The 16,460-nt window shown below is 43.9% G+C and overlaps 1 protein-coding gene across 7 annotated transcripts in view; it reads left to right on the top strand.

The window, feature by feature from the left end:
- LOC115161363 (high affinity cGMP-specific 3',5'-cyclic phosphodiesterase 9A) overlaps window positions 1–16,460 on the top strand; it is a 45,890-nt gene that overhangs the window by 8,558 nt on the left and 20,872 nt on the right. For 3 of the 7 annotated variants that reach the window (XM_029712298.1, XM_029712296.1, XM_029712300.1), the window contains 5 exons: window positions 7,292–7,362; window positions 7,923–8,000; window positions 8,444–8,487; window positions 14,784–14,865; window positions 15,607–15,677. In XM_029712298.1, the coding sequence (XP_029568158.1) occupies window positions 7,292–7,362; window positions 7,923–8,000; window positions 8,444–8,487; window positions 14,784–14,865; window positions 15,607–15,677 (346 nt within the window). Of the gene's footprint in view, window positions 1–7,291; window positions 7,363–7,922; window positions 8,001–8,443; window positions 8,488–14,579; window positions 14,594–14,783; window positions 14,866–15,606; window positions 15,678–16,460 lie in introns of those variants that run through there. The other 4 variants (XM_029712299.1, XM_029712301.1, XM_029712302.1 and 1 more) reach the window with 4 other exon arrangements.

The raw sequence follows: 16,460 nt of genomic DNA, 5'->3' as shown, positions 1-16,460 counted from the left end.
TAGGCAAGAGAATGGTCGTGGACAGGCAAAAGGTCAAAACATTTTACATTACATTTACATTTTAGTAATTTAGCAGACGCTCTTATCCAGAGCGACTTACAGTAGTGAATACATACATTTCATTTCATGCATTTTTTTTTTTTTTTTTTGTACCAGTACAGAGTGGCAGGCAGGCTCGAGGTCAGGGCAGGCAGAATTGTCAGGCAGGCGGGTACAGAGTCCAGAAAACTGGCAAGGATCAAAACCGGGAGGACTAGCAAAAGAGAATAGAAGCAGGAGTACGGGAAAACGCTGGTTGACATGAAACAAGACGAACAGAGAGACGGGAAACACAGGGATATGTATACACACACACACACACACACACACACACACACCAGGGATAATAAGCGACACACAGGGGGTGGAGACAATCACAAGACCGGTGAAAGATCAGGGTATGACAGTTAGTCTATACGTCATGAAGTACAGTTGAAGTCGCAAGTTTACAAACACTTAGGTTGGAGTCATTAAAACTTGTTTTTCAACCACTCCACAAATTCTATATCTACAGTAAAACGAGTCCTATATCGATCTAACCTGAAAGGCCGCTCAGCAAGGAAGAAGCCACTGCTCCAGAACCGCCATTAAAAAAAGCCAGACTACAGTTTGCAACTGCACATGGGGACAAAGATCGTACTTTTTGAAGAAATGTCCTCTGGTCTGATGAAACAAAAATAGAACTGTTTGGCCGTAATGACCATCGTCATGTTTGGAGGAAAAAGGGGGAGGCTTGCAAGCCGAAGAACACCATCCCAACCGTGACGCACGGGGGTGGCAGCATCATGTCGTGGGGGTGCTTTGCTGCAGGAGGGACTGGTGCACTTCACAAATTATGTGGATATATTGACGCAACATGTCAAGACATCAGTCAGGAAGTTAAAGTTTGGTCGCAAATGGGTCTTCCAAATGGACAATGACCCCAAGCAAACTTCCAAAGTTGTGACAAAATGGCTTAAGGACAACAAAGTCAAGGTATTGGCGTGGCCATCACAAAGCCCTGACCTCAATCCTATAGAAAATGTGTGGGCAGAACTGAAAAAGAGTGTGCGAGCAAGGATCCTACAAACCTGACTCACCCAGCTTATTGTGGGAAGCTTGTGGAAGGCTACCCGACACATTTGACCCAAGTTAAACAATTTAAAGGCAATGCTACCAAATACAAATTGAGTGTATGTAAACTTCTGTTCTGGCTGTTCTGTCGGGTGTTCTGTATTTTTCTGTCAGGGTTTTCTGTATGTTCTATGTGTTCTGTCTGTATATTCTGTCTGGGTGTTCTATGTGTGAATCCATTTGAATACTGTATTTCCTGTGCCATTGGATAATCAGTGTCGATTTATGATGACATTTTGCATATTGGTTTAGGGGGCCATATCGAGATCTTGGGACTATCTGCATTTTTGTCAAAATGTAGTTATTGACATAGCCTTGTTCTGTTCAATGTTTTCTAGTACTCTAAATACCACAATTAATGTTAAGTTCTCTCTCTCTATATATATATATATATATGAAGCTCAACAAGAACAGAGTTGAGGTATGATAGAGGAACTGGTTATTATTGGATGACATGGAGGGTCCATAAACGTCCAGGTTTGTCAGCACTATCCACAGATCTGCTTCCTCATACAACACAGAGCTCCCATGCTTACCATACCACCTTCTGCTCTATCAGCTCTTTAGCCTACTCTCTGGTATCAGGCTAGTGCCATCTGTCATCGAGAAAAGAAGCTGGCAGCAGTGGCAGACAATTAGATATGCACCTCCACATCGTCAAGCACTCACAGAAACGCACACATACTCACCCATGTATGTAAACAGACGTGATGAACAGAGTTAGATCTCTTACATGCATGACAGGTGACAAAGACAATGTTTACTCCCTTTATTATATGGACTTCTTTTCCAAAGGGCTGTTGTGTGTCACTGTATATTATACATACTGAGTAGCATCCGCTCAGATGTTGTCACTACTACTGTTACTATAGGCCTTCTACACATCTCTCTGGGCAGGGGCGGACTTGGTGATTTAGAGGCCCCAGGCAGCCCCCCTAATTTTTTTAAATGGGTTTTATAGTAAATAAATTTAACTGTAAAAATGTATTACTAATGTGCCATTTAACGCTTTCGAACACACGTACAGCGTCATTGCATTTTGGCACACCAGAATTACATTAATTTCCAATGAAACGATACGTTTGCCTTGCAGCATTGCGTTGCAGTGTGTTTGGTGTGGTCCATACGTTGGATTAATCGAACGTATGCATCAAACTGTACGCGTAAACGGCTTGACAGAAATGGTAGCAGAAAATGAATGTTTAACTTTTGCTGCACGCATATCCAGATGATGCTGCGTACTATTTCAGCAGCACCTGTCTTTTTACTAAAGAAATGCGGATTGTGGGGGGCCTCCCGAGTGGCGCAGTGGTCTAAGACACTGCATCGCAGTGCTAGCTGTGCCACTAGAGATCCAGGGTTCGAGTTCAGGCTCTGTCACAGTCGGCCGCGACCAGGAGACCAATGAGGCGGTGCACGATTGGCCCAGCGTCGGTTAGGGAGGGTTTGGCCAGCAGGGATGTCCTTGTCCCATTGTGCTCTAGCGACTCCTGTGGCGGGCCGGGCGCAATGCACGCTGACACGGTCGCCAGGTGTACGGTGTTTCCTCCGACACATTGGTGCGGCTGGCTTCCGGGTTAAGCGGGCGTTGTGTCAAGAAGCAGTGCAGCTTGGCTGGGTCGTGTTTCGGAAGATGCACTGCTCTCGACCTTCGCCTCTCTTGAGTCCGTACAGGAGTTGCAGTGATGGGGCAAGACTAACTACCAATTGGATACCACGAAATTGGGGACAAAAAGGGTTTAACATTTTTTTGTATTGTATCCCCTTAGAGTTGAGAACAAGTTGTCATTTACAACTGCGACCTGGTCAAGAATAAAGCAGATCAGTTCGACACATACAACAACACAGAGTTACACATGGAGTAAACAAACATACAGTCAATAATACTGTATGTATTATTATACAGTGTGTGCAAATGAGGTAAGCCAATAAATAGGCCATGGTGGCGAGGTAATTACAATATACCAATTAGACACTAGAGTGATTGATGTGCAGAAGATGACTGTGCAAGTAGAGCTACAGGGGTGCAAAGGAGCAAGATAAATAAATACAGTATGGGGATGAGGTAGTTGGATGTGCTATTTACAGATGGGCTATGTACAGGTGCAGTGATCTGTGAGCTGCTCAGACAGCTGGTGCTTAAAGCTAGTGAGGGAGATATGAGTCTCCAGCTTCAGTGATTTTTATTTTTTTGCAATTCATTCCAGTCATTGGCAGCAGAGAATTGGAGGAATTGGCTTTGGGGGTGACTAGAGAGATATACCTGCTGGAGCGCGTGCTACGGGTGGGTGCTGCTATGGTGAACAGTGAGCTCAGATAAGGTGGGGCCTTACCTCTCAGAGACTTGTAGATGACCTGAAGCCAGTGGGTTTGGCGACGAGTATGAAGCAAGGACCAGCCAACGAGAGCGTACAGGTCGCAGTGGTGGGTAGTATATGGTGCTTTGGTGACAAAACGGATGGCACTGTGATAGACTGCATCCAGTTTGCTGAGTAGAGTGTTGGGGGCTATTTTGTAAATGACATCGCCAAAGTCGAGAATCGGTAGGATGGTCAGTTTTACTAGAGTATGTTTGGCAGCATGAGTGAAGGATGCTTTGTTTTGCGAAATAGGATGCTGATTCTAGATTTAATTTTGGATTGGAGATGTTTAATGTGAGTCTGGAAGGAGAGTTTACATTCTAACCAGACACCTAGGTATTTGTAATTGTCCACATATTCTAAGTCAGAACCGTCCAGAGTAGTGATGCTGACAACGTCCATCCTAGCTCGCTCATTAATGTCTTAATCGAAATTATGGATTGCCTCTTATCCGCTCATCCTCCCCTTATGCCATAGTTTGTACATCAATTGTCAGTAGAAACCACATTTGTTTAAGCAAGTCAGCCATATCAGCTATGTTTTTTTTTAAAGGCAGTAAATTAGGCAGAATTAACTGTTTCTCTGCCAGACAAGGCTCCGCTGATCGCCAGGTGTAGCTGTGGTAAGGTGTTGGGACTGCTGTTGGGACTGCTGTATATGTGGGCACCGTTTGTCACCGTTATAGTGCAATTCATGTATCGTTTAGTGTTTTGTTGTGTAGTGGCTTTGCTGGCATGCATCTAAAAAATGTTTGCCCCACCAAGATTTACACGCTAAAATCCCCACTGGGTATAGCATATTTTGGCCCTGTGCCGTCAGGGGGTTTGGGCTCGATGAAGAGCGGTACTGAATTGAGGAAATGAATGCAAGCCCTGGTATTATAGCCAGGAAGGCAAGGCTTCCGAGGGTGGGCTCGGCATCCATTGGCTAGTTGGGAGTGATTTTGTTTCTTCAGGTGAATATGATTGGTCGTTGACTCCCCATAGTATGTTTTACCTCATTCCCTTCTTCAGAGAACAATAGTTATATTCATGACTGTAAGTTTTGAAAATCAGTTTTTTTTTTTTTCTTTTAATCCTACCCTGTGATGTCACAGAGAAGCATTTTTTTAGGACCTTATCTTTATGACCTCGTATCATAGAAATGCACTGTTTTCACATATGTAGACCCTGGTTTCGTTCTGGAGATAACAATTATGAGATTTTAAAGTGGCGGAATTGCCCTTTAACTCTTGCACTTGAACGCTCTTGATCTAATGCCTGACTCATAGAACAGCTAAGTGCGTCGTTGTATTTTTTATTTTTATTTTTTTTTCCCCTCCCACATCACTTTATACACACAAGGTCTCCGCTAAACATAGAATCACATGGTTTATCCGCGACCTCCGATAACTGCAGAACAAATTTGACAAAAAAATTAAAAAAAATACAAAGTTGACAATGTCTATAAACAAGCAACGCATAAAAAAAAATGCTGGGTCAAAGTCATCTGTCTTGGTGAAGCTGGTTAGTGAAGCTTGGGGTTGGGGTTGACACTTCAAATGACTGACTGACTTGTTACTGTTGATGACGGCACTCAACCTTGTTTGGAAGACAATAAAAGAAGGGTGACGGTGGGATAGGGGGAAATCTGCATATTTGTCATTAAAAGAAAAGCCCATAATGGGAGACCTTTTCAAATCAAATTGTATTTGTCACATGCGCCGAAATCAACAGGTCTACCCTTACCGTGAAATGCTTACAAGCCCTTAACCAACAATGTGGTTTTAAGGAAATAGTTAAGAAAATATTTACTAAGTCAACTAAAGTTTAAAACATTTAATAAAAAGTAACACAATAAAATAACAATGAGGTTATATACAGGGGTTACCGATTTTTCTCTCACTGTACTCTGAGGACTGTTGTAGAACAAGCTGACTAAATACACTGGTTTGCTGTACCACCCTGATCATTAGGAAAGTATTCCACATCTAGTAACAGCATCTCCAACATATATTTACATAATACTGTATGTGACAGCATTTTCAATATATTCTAGAAATGCTTTCTCCCTTATATCCACACACATGATGGTTGTTATATGAACATGAACGTTTTGCCTCACATGCCAAACATGATGTACTAAGTGCGGACTCTGCTTACATTTTGCATCATTATATACACTGCTCAAAAAAATAAAGGGAACACTAAAATAACACATCCTAGATCTGAATGAATGAAATAATCTTATTAAATACTTTTTTCTTTACATAGTTGAATGTGCTGACAACAAAATCACACAAAAATAATCAATGGAAATCCAATTTATCAACCCATGGAGGTCTGGAATTGGAGTCACACTCAAAATTAAAGTGGAAAACCACACTACAGGCTGATCCAAGTTTGATGTAATTTCCTTAAAACAAGTCAAAATGAGGCTCAGTAGTGTGTGTGTGTGTGTGTGTGTGTGTGTGTGTGTGTGCCTCCACGTGCCTGTATGACCTCCCTACAACGCCTGGGCATGCTCCTGATGAGGTGGCGGATGGTCTCCTGAGGGATCTCCTCCCAGACCTGGACTAAAGCATCCGCCAACTCCTAGACAGTCTGTGGTGCAACGTGGCGTTGGTGGATGGAGCGAGACATGATGTCCCAGATGTGCTCAATTGGATTCAGGTCTGGGGAACGGGCAGGCCAGTCCATAGCATCAATGCCTTCCTCTTGCAGGAACTGCTGACACACTCCAGCCACATGAGGTGTTGCATTAGGAGGAACCCAGGGCCAACCGCACCAGCATATGGTCTCACAAGGGGTCTGAGGATCTCATCTCGGTACCTAATGGCAGTCAGGCTACCTCTGCTGTGCAGCCCCCCAAAGAAATGCCACCCCACACCATGACTGACCCAACGCCAAACCGGTCATGCTGGAGGATGTTGCAGGCAGCAGAACGTTCTCCACGGCGTCTCCAGACTCTGTCACGTCTGTCACGTGTGCTCAGTGTGAACCTGCTTTCATCTGTGAAGAGCACAGGGCGCCAGTGGCGAATTTGCCAATCTTGTTCTCTGGCAAATGCCAAACGTCCTGCACGGTGTTGGGCTGTAAGCACAACCCCCACCTGTGGACGTCAGGCCCTCATACCACCCTCATGGAGTCTGTTTCTGACCGTTTGAGCAGACACATGCACATTTGTGGCCTGCTGGAGGTCATTTTGCAGGGCTCTGGCAGTGCTCCTCCTTGCACAAAGGCGGAGGTAGCGGTCCTGCTGCTGGGTTGTTGCCCTCCTACGGCCTCCTCCACGTCTCCTGATGTACTGGCCTGTCTCCTGGTAGCGCCTCCATGCTCTGGACACTACGCTGACAGACACAGCAAACCTTCTTGCCACAGCTCGCATTGATGTGCCATCCTGTATGAGCTGCACTACCTGAGCCACTTGTGTGGGTTGTAGACTCCGTCTCATGCTACCACTAGAGTGAAAGCACCGCCAGCATTCAAAAGTGACCAAAACATCAGCCAGGAAGCATAGGAACTGAGAAGTGGTCTGTGGTCCCCACCTGCAGAACCACTCCTTTATTGGGGGTGTCTTGCTAATTGCCTATAATTTCCACCTGTTGTCTATTCCATTTGCACAACAGCATGTGAAATGTATTGTCAATCAGTGTTGCTTCCTAAGTGGACAGTTTGATTTCGCAGAAGTGTGATTGACTTGGAGTTACATTGCGTTGTTTAAGTGTTCCCTTTATTTTTTTTTGAGCAGTGTAGTTAGTGATACTCCAATGTTGCATGTCTTCGCTACTGTTCCCGTAGGTGGTCTTCAGCAGATTCTGCAGCCCGTACGATATCAAAGAGTTATTTTGCACCGCTCTGGGTATCCCAAGGTAATGCTTTGCTCACCTCTCTTTTCCTCTCTTTAGTCTTAAGTATTTGTCTGGATCCTTTCATTTTCATTGTACACTTGACTGGTTTTCTACTTCAGCAATAAGGCACTTTGGGGTTTTGTGGTATATGGCCAATATACCACGGCTAAAGGCTGTTCTTATGCACGATGCAACGCGGAGTACCTGGACACAGCCCTAAGCCGTGGTATATTGGCCATATACCACAAACCCCCAAGGTGCCTTATTGCTATTAAAAACTGGTTACCTGGTTACCAACGTAATTGGAGCAGTAAAAATGCTATACCACGGCTGTCAGCCAATCAGCATTCAGGGCTCAAACCACCCAGTTTCTAATGTTGTTTTGACAATCACTTCTATTAGATGAGGACACAACCATAATGAAAAGATACAAGGTCATAGGTCCCAATAGTCTTGACTATCTCTCGCTTGGTTTCTTTGATTGATATTTGGAATGTGCCAAACACCAATCACCCTCTTCATTGAACTTTAGTGTGACACATCCTCAGAGAGAGTGTCCCTGCTTTGTCTGTTTTGGACAGGAACACCACATTGTCTCTGCTGGACTCCACAGGAGCCATGGTGTCCATCGACCCCACCATGCCACACAACACCGAGAGGTAGGTGCTGTCGCATTCACATTTATAGCAGAATATTACACATTGTACCTTCACAGACCAATCTGTCATTTCAACAGCCTAAACTCACAAGCATAATAAGTTATGTTCTTCAAGGGTTAATGGTTATATCATTTGAACAGAAGGACATATCCCATGATTGTGCCCTATTGCCCAGGGTTAGTAAAAAACACTATCAGATCCCAGGTCAGGGTGAAACAGTGAGCCAGATACTGCTCACTCTCTCTCTCACTCACACACACACACACACATCCACCAACGTGTCCTCACACTTCAGACGCTGAGTAAGACAGTGGGAGGAAGAGGAGAGGACATTGACAGCACGTCTATTAGAAGGAGGGGGGGACGTACAGTATTTGAGTGCTGCACCACTTCCTGTTTAAACTGACGTGTGTGTGTGTGTGTGTGGTGTGTGTGTGTTAAAGGTCACCGTACAGCGTGGTGCCCCTGACTGGTGGACAGCTAGCTGGTGAGTCCTAGTGGGCCAGGGGGGTTTTCACACGCTAGCTACGCAAATAAACACGCATGGCTGATAAGCACATACCAAATTAGAATATATTTTATTTATTTATTTAACTAGGCAAGTCAGTTAAGAGCAAATTCTTATTTACAATGACGGCCTACACCGGCCAAATCCAGACGACGCTGGACCAATTGTGCACCACCCTATGGGACTCTCAATCACAGCCAGTTGTGATACAGCCTGGATTCGAACCAGGGTGTCTGTAGTGACGCCTCTAGCACTGAGATGCAATGCCTTATACTGCTGCACCACTCGGGAACACGCACACGCACACACGCGCGCACACACACACACACACACGTTAATTTTGCCATTATTTAGTCTTGTCTTAGTTATTTTGACTAAAATATAATTTAATAATGATTTAGTCTAGTTACTGTAAAATTATGAAGGCAGTGGGGCCATTTTAGTCAACTAAATGCCCTTTATTTTAGTCACATCACATTTGTATTGCCTCATTAACCTATATTAAACATCAATCACTGACTTCCATGAGCACAAACACACATCTCCTTGTCCTACACTCTTAAAATAAAAGGTGCTATCTAGAACCTTAAAGGGTTCTTTGGCTGTCCCCATAGGAGAACCATTTGAAGAACCCTTTTGGGTTCCTGTTAGAACCCTTTTTTGGTTCCATGTAGAACCCTTATTATTGTCACTGTTAAAAGAAGGATCCTGAATTTTCTGCAATGTGTTGTTCAATAGAGATTAATTTGCCTACATCTTCATGTGCACTAATATCATAGGCTAATTTACTTTGTAGCTAATTCACCACATTAGAAAGTGAAAACTCAAAACAAATTAGTTAGATCGCTAACACTAAATATAATACCTACTGCTATGTATTCCTCTAAAAGTACATTTAAAATAGTTGCTATTGAGGTCAATAGTAAGAGATAACAAATTAAAATTATACCCACAGAAAGCGGAGAACAATGGTTGTTTCCAAAGCTATATACTGTATGTATTTCCCGCTATTGGATTTTGAAATGATTGTTAGATATATATATATATATATATCAGAAGCCTTTTTCTGTCTCCCGGACCGCACATCAAGATGTTCGCTCATCACAGCAACAGGCCCCAGCGGAACAGGCCAGGGACTGGGCAGACACTTTCATTACAGGAATCATGAGCATAATTCGCTTTACTGTTTGACCAAATCATGGTTTTAGCCACCAAAAAAATGTGATTGTTTTGAAACTTTTGAATGTGGTGGCCATGTAATGAATGTTCAGCTCACACTGATACGACCAATTTTTTTTTTTTATGTTTTTTTTTTTTACCTCGCTTAGCCAAGTCAATGGGTCGCAAAATGCCACTAAATGGTTGCAGTCTGGAGCCCTGTCCCTTGACATACTGTAGCTGTATTGTAATCAAAGGTCTGTCAGTAGTAGTGGTCTTATAGGTTGTAGCAAACTAACTAGCTAGCATTATCTATCTGTTATTACCTGAGTGTATTATGCTCTAAATGTGAATGCGGCAGCGCCTACCTCTCGGTGTTGTGTGGCGTGGTGGGGTCTGATAGCTATAGCTATATATATTTATTTATTTATTTATTTATTTCTTTCAGATAGGTTGGTAGTATTTTTACCAATGTACAGTGACTTGGACCCCTTGACCTTTTCCACATTTTGTTACGTTACAGCCTTATTCTATAATGTATTACATCATTTTTTTCCTCATTAATCTACACACAATACCCCATAATTTATCCCCCCCAAAAAACTGAAATTTCACATTTAAATAAGTATTCAGATCCTTTACTTTGTACTTCGTTGAAGCAGGTTTAGCAGCGATTACAGCCTCTAGTCTTCTTGGGTATGAGGCTACAAGCTTGACACACCTGTATTTGGGGAGTTTCTCCCATTCTCTGCAGATCCTCTCAAGCTCTGTCAGGTTGAATGGGGAGTGTCGCTGCACAGCTGTGTTCAGGTTTCTTCAGAGATGTTCGATTGGGTTCAAGTCCAGGCTCTGGCTGGGCCACTCAAGGACATTCAGAGACTTGTCCCAAAGCCACTCCTGCGCCGTCTTGGTTGTGTGCTTTGGGTCATTGTCCTGTTGGAAGGTGAACCCTCACCCCAGTCTGAGGTCGTTAGCTCTCTGGAGCAGGTTTTCATCAAGGATCGATCTCTCTGTACTTTGCGCCGTTCATCTTTGCCTCGATCCTGACTAGTCTCCCAGTCCCTGCCGCTGAAAAACATCCCCACAGCATGATGCTGCCACCACCATGCTTCACCATAGGGACGGTGCCAGGTTTCCTCCAGATGTGACACTTGGCATTCAGGCCAAAGAGTTCAATCTTGCTTTCATCAGACCAGAGAATCTTGTTTCTCATGGTCTGAGAGTCCTTTAGGGTCTTTTTGGCAAACTCCAAGCGGGCTGTCACGTGCCTTTTACAGAGGAGTGACTTCTGTCTGGCCACTCTACCATAAAGGCCTGTTTGGTGGAGTGCTGCAAAGATGTCTGGAAGGTTCTCCCATCTCCAGAGGAACTCTAGAGCTCTGTCAGAGTGACCATCGGGTTCTTGGGCACCTCCCTGACCAAGGTCCTTCTCCCCGATTGCTCAATTTAGCCGGGCGGCCAGCTCCAGGTCTTGGTGGTTACAAACTTCTTCCATTTAAGAATGATGGAGGCCACTGTGTTCTTGGGGACCTTTAATGCTGCAGAAATGTTTTGGTACCCTTGCCCAGATCTGTGCCTCGACACAATCCTGTCTCAGAGCTCTACGGACAATTCCTTGGATCTCATGGCTGGGTTTTTGCTCTGACATGCACTGTCAACTGTGGGACCTTATATAGACAGGTGTGTGCCTTTCCAAATCATGTCCAATCAATTGAATTTACCACAGGTGGATTCCAATCAAGTTGTAGAAACATCAAGGATGGTCAATGGAAACAGGATGCATCTGAGCTCAATTTCCAGTCTCATAGCAAAGTTTCTATTATTATACATTTGCATAAATGTCTAAACCTGTTTTCGCTTTGTCATTATGGGGTATTGTATGTATATTGCTGAGGAAATTGTTTTATTTAACTGATTTTAGAATAAGGCTGTAACATAACAAAATGTGGAAAAAGTCAGGGGGTCTGAAGACTTTCTGAAGGCACTCTATATAAACCCTGTATTGTTGATGCTATTTATTGGTCTTTGAGAGGCTTTGTAGCCACCGGTCGGCCATATTGGCATTCCTCAGTATTTCAATTAAATGTTTCGAAGACAAAATTACATGTATGTATTTTTAAAATTTTTGTAGTGGGGACCGTAACAATAGTAATCTCAAAAAAATGATACTTTAAGGAATTAAAAAAATAAATAAAAAATCATTTGTTTAGCTCACATATTATAATTCAAAAGTATGTATCAAGGAAGTGGTCACCAACCTTTTCTGAGCCGAGATCACTTTCTGGGTCAAAATGCAGGTCGAGATCTACCGCTCAGAATAAAAATCATGAGCCTATTAAAAACAGTACTGTAGCAATGAGGTTTGTGCAGTAGGCCAGAGGCTCAATACATTATTGTCTATTATTGAATTGCCCTACCAATGTTCTTCTCAGACCATTTTACACAATTCCTGGAAGCTGAAAATGTCCCAGTTCTTCCATGGCCTGCATACTCACCAGACATGTCACCTATTGAGCACATTTGGGATTCTCTGGATCGACGTGCACGACAGCGTGTTTCAGTTCCCGCCAATATCCAGAAACTTCGCACAGCCATTGAAGAGGAGTGGGACAACATTCCACAGGCCACAGTCAACAACCTGAGGAGAGTTGGAGAGTTGTTGCACTGCATGAGGCAAATGGTGGTCACACCAGATACTGACTGGTTTTGTGATCCAGGCCCCTACTTTTTTTTTTTTTATTATTTTTAAAACCTATCTGTGACCAACAGATTAATTTCTGTATTCCCATTTATGTGAAATCCATAGATTAGGGCCTAATGAATGTATTTAAATTGACGGATATCCTTACATGAACTGTACCTCAGTAAAACCTTTTGAAATTGTTGCGTTTATATTTTTGTTCGGTGAACTTGGAAAAGAGACCTAAGTCTTAATGTCTTCCCTGTTTAAAATAAAGATTAAATAAAAACATAAGAAATAATGCATTTCTATAGCTTCCAAAATATTTTTTACAATGGTGGGGGAGAGCCAAGATGGAGGTACGGTGGCTTCAACACAATGGTGGGGGAGGGCCAAGATGGAGGCATGGTGGCTTCAACACAATGGTGGGGGAAGGCCAAGATGGAGGCACGGTGGCTCAACACAATGGTGGAGGAAGGCCAAGATGGAGGCACGGTGGCTCAACACAATGGTGGGGAGGGCCAAGATGGAGGTACGGTGGCTCAACACAATGGTGGGGGAGGGCCAAGATGGAAGCACGGTGGCTCAACACAATGGTGGGGGAGGGCCAAGATGGAAGCACGGTGGCTCAACACAATGGTGGGGGAGGGCCAAGATGGAAGCAAGGTGGCTCAACACAATGGTGGGGGAGGGCCAAGATGGAGGCACGGTGACTTCAACATGGCGCCCCTATCAGTCATTGCATTCGGTCTTGTTTGAATCAACACGATAAGTAAAGTGGCCCCCTTTTCTACCGGGTGCTTGTAACCCCAGGAGAGTAGCCATGGTGTGCCTTATTTGCATCAGTGATTTGTAACCTGGGCATGGTATTTATTTTCCACCAATTACAGCATTGCAACATTGCAGTGAGAAAGCCTTACAATTCTGAAAATGCCATGCATGCTTTTGATTGGACCAAACAAATAACACTGAAAAGCTCTGTCTCTCCAGTCCACTTACTAGTTAAACATTTTGTTGCAGACAAAATCTAGTCAGCCCGAAATGAAAAGTATTATTCTCTGGGTCGATTTAGTCAGTTATCGTCTCGTCAATTGCCACTGAAAAATAGCTGGTTGACAAATATTTTTGTCACTATTTTCATTTACGAAACTAACACACACACACAGACAAACCCACATACCTGACGTGCAAACAGCATATAAAGGAGCATCATCAATAACATGTTTAGGCATTAGACACACACACACTATTTCATTAACTGTGTTGCTTGGTTACAACAACATCTTGTCCTCATCACTCAAACACAAGAGCACACAGACAGACCAGCTCAACATCTAGGGGAAAAAAGTCCATAAACAAAAGGTTTTGTCTTTGTTCCCAATCTTTACTGCAATCACCTGGTTCAATTCCACATCATTCAAATGGGTTGTTTTATTACAGCAATGTAACCTTCTGGGTAGTGATGCAGACACACACTATCTGTGGCTGTCGTAGAGGCGAGGCTTAGTATGGTCCTAACCTCTGACCCCTGGTGAAACAGTGTTCTATCGTTTAATGTGACACGGTGTACAACGGGATAGCAATAATGTGATATAGTGTACAATGGAATAGCGTTAATGTGACACGGTGTACAATGGGACCCGGCCAACCGGTGCTTTTACTAGTTCACATACCTGCACTTTTATTGGCCTCTCAGGTGAACTTTGGCCACAACTTTGTTCTGCAACAATAGCAGGGCTGTGTTTTTGTCATTTAGTTATTTTTTGTGCGTAGGATGGAAAGTTATAAGTGTCTTGTTAAGATATCAAGCTGGCACTATCTCCAAACACCACTACTGTATTCAGCTGGCACAATCTCCAAACACCACTACTGTATTCAGCTGGCACCATCTCCAAACACCACTACTGTATTCAGCTGGCACAATCTCCAAACACCACTACTGTATTCAGCTGGCACCATCTCCAAACACCACTACTGTATTCAGCTGGCACCATCTCCAAACACCACTACCGTATTCAGCTGGCATCATCTCCAAACACCACTACTGTATTCAGCTGGCACCATCTCCAAACACCACTACTGTATTCAGCTGGCACCATCTCCAAACACCACTACCGTATTCAGCTGGCACCATCTCCAAACACCACTACTGCATTCAGTAGTGAGACAGAAAAAAACTATTACTCTCTCTTGTTTTGCCATCTGTTGTGTCGCTTTCATTCTGTCGTTGCCACTGGTTTACATAAGGTGTGTGTGTGTGTGTTTGAGTGTGAGAGAAGGGCCAATCAATATCTGTTACACCACCAGGCTCAGTTCTAATGAAAGGCAGATAGTTGAGTGAAGGCTTCAGTCAGATAGTTGAGTGTATCAGACCTGTGTGCAGTGTTGTCTTTATAACACAGAGTGAAGTGGTATGAGTTTGAGCTTTTCTGTGTAGTACCATCCTACACCTTCCTTCCCACAGATAAAGAGGAACTCTTCCAGAATGTATTGACACAGGTGGCAGAGCAGTTTTCCAGGTAAGAGCACTGATTTTGCTTTCATGGACATTTTGTGTCTTGCCTTCGTAAAGGCTTTTTTTTCTGTGGTTTTAGTAAATGCTTGCTATTTGTCTGTTACTATATTTATGCGTGCGCTGCTTTCAGATAATCAATGCTCTCTGTCCCATCTCTCTATCCTATCTGCCTTTTAATTTTCTCTCTGTCTATCTCTCTCCTTCTCTCTCTCTCTGTCCATCTCTCTCTCCCCATCTCTCTCCTTGTCTCTCTCTCTCTGTCCATCTCTGTCATATTCTCTCTCTCTCTGTCCATCTCTCTCTCCCCATCTCTCTCCTTGTCTCTCTCTCTCTCTCTCTGTCCATCTCTGTCCTATTCTCTCTCTCTGTCCATCTCTCTCTCCCCATCTCTCTCCTTGTCTCTCTCTCTCTGTCCATCTCTGTCCTATTCTCTCTCTCTGTCCATCTCTCTCTCCCCATCTCTCTCCTTGTCTCTCTCTCTCTGTCCATCTCTGTCCTATTCTCTCTCTCTCTCTCTCTCTCTCTCTCTGTCCATCTCTTTCTCTGTCCATCACACTCTCTCTCTCTCTCTGTCCATCTCTGTCCTATTCTCTTTCTCTCTCTCTCTCTCTCTGTCCATCTCTCTCCCCATCTGTCTGTCTGTCTGTCTGTCTGTCTGTCTGTCTGTCTGTCTGTCTGTCTGTCTGTCTGTCTGTCTGTCTGTCTGTCTGTCTGTCTGTCTGTCCATCACTTTTTTTCTCTGCAGAGCGTTTAAAATCAACGAGCTGGAGACAGAGGTGACAAACCGCTTGGTCATGTTGGAGAAGAGAGTTGAGCGTGAGTCACACAGTACTGTGTCTGTCTGTGTTTTTATTTCTCCCCAGAGAGGAGGCAGACTCTTATATCACAGTGAGTTTCTCCCCAGAGAGGAGGCAGACTCTTATATCACAGTGAGTTTCTCCCCAGAGAGGAGGCAGACTCTTATATCACAGTGCATGTCCAGTTATCTGCCACGGGGAATAGTAAGGGGACTGCAGAGCAGATACACTGAAATGCAGAGAACCAAGCGGATGCCCTGAGAACCAAGCGGATGCCCTGAGAACCAAGCGGATGCCCTGAGAACCAAGCGGATGCCCTGAGAACCAAGCGGATGCCCTGAGAACCAAGCAGATGGCCTGAAACCGTAATACCAAGCAGATGGCCTGAAACCGTAATACCAAGCAGATGGCCTGAAACCGTAATACCAAGCAGATGGCCTGAAACCGTAATACCAAGCAGATGGCCTGAAACCGTAATACCAAGCAGATGGCCTGAAACCGTAATACCAAGCAGATGGCCTGAAACCGTAATGACAAGCAGATGGCCTGAAACACTATTCAGTATTACATTTACATTTCAGTAATTTCACCTTTTTAATTCAGCGAGTAACCTAGATGTTCAGTAACTGTATGTGGTGCCCGCGGCGGTGTATGGGGCAATCGAACCCTCACTGAAACTGCAGTAAAATGTGCAGTAAACATTGATGTACTACTGTATGTGAGAGGCAATTTTAAATAGGTTCACTCGCCACTCATTAACTTGGCTGGATGGGAAATGGAAATGGTAACCCGGGAGATTGAG

Source organism: Salmo trutta, chromosome 24 (genome assembly GCF_901001165.1).
Source record: "Salmo trutta chromosome 24, fSalTru1.1, whole genome shotgun sequence".
Lineage (NCBI taxonomy): Eukaryota > Metazoa > Chordata > Actinopteri > Salmoniformes > Salmonidae > Salmo > Salmo trutta.
The sequence above is the reverse complement of the archived record's forward strand: the minus strand, read 5'-3'. Positions and strand labels throughout refer to the sequence as shown.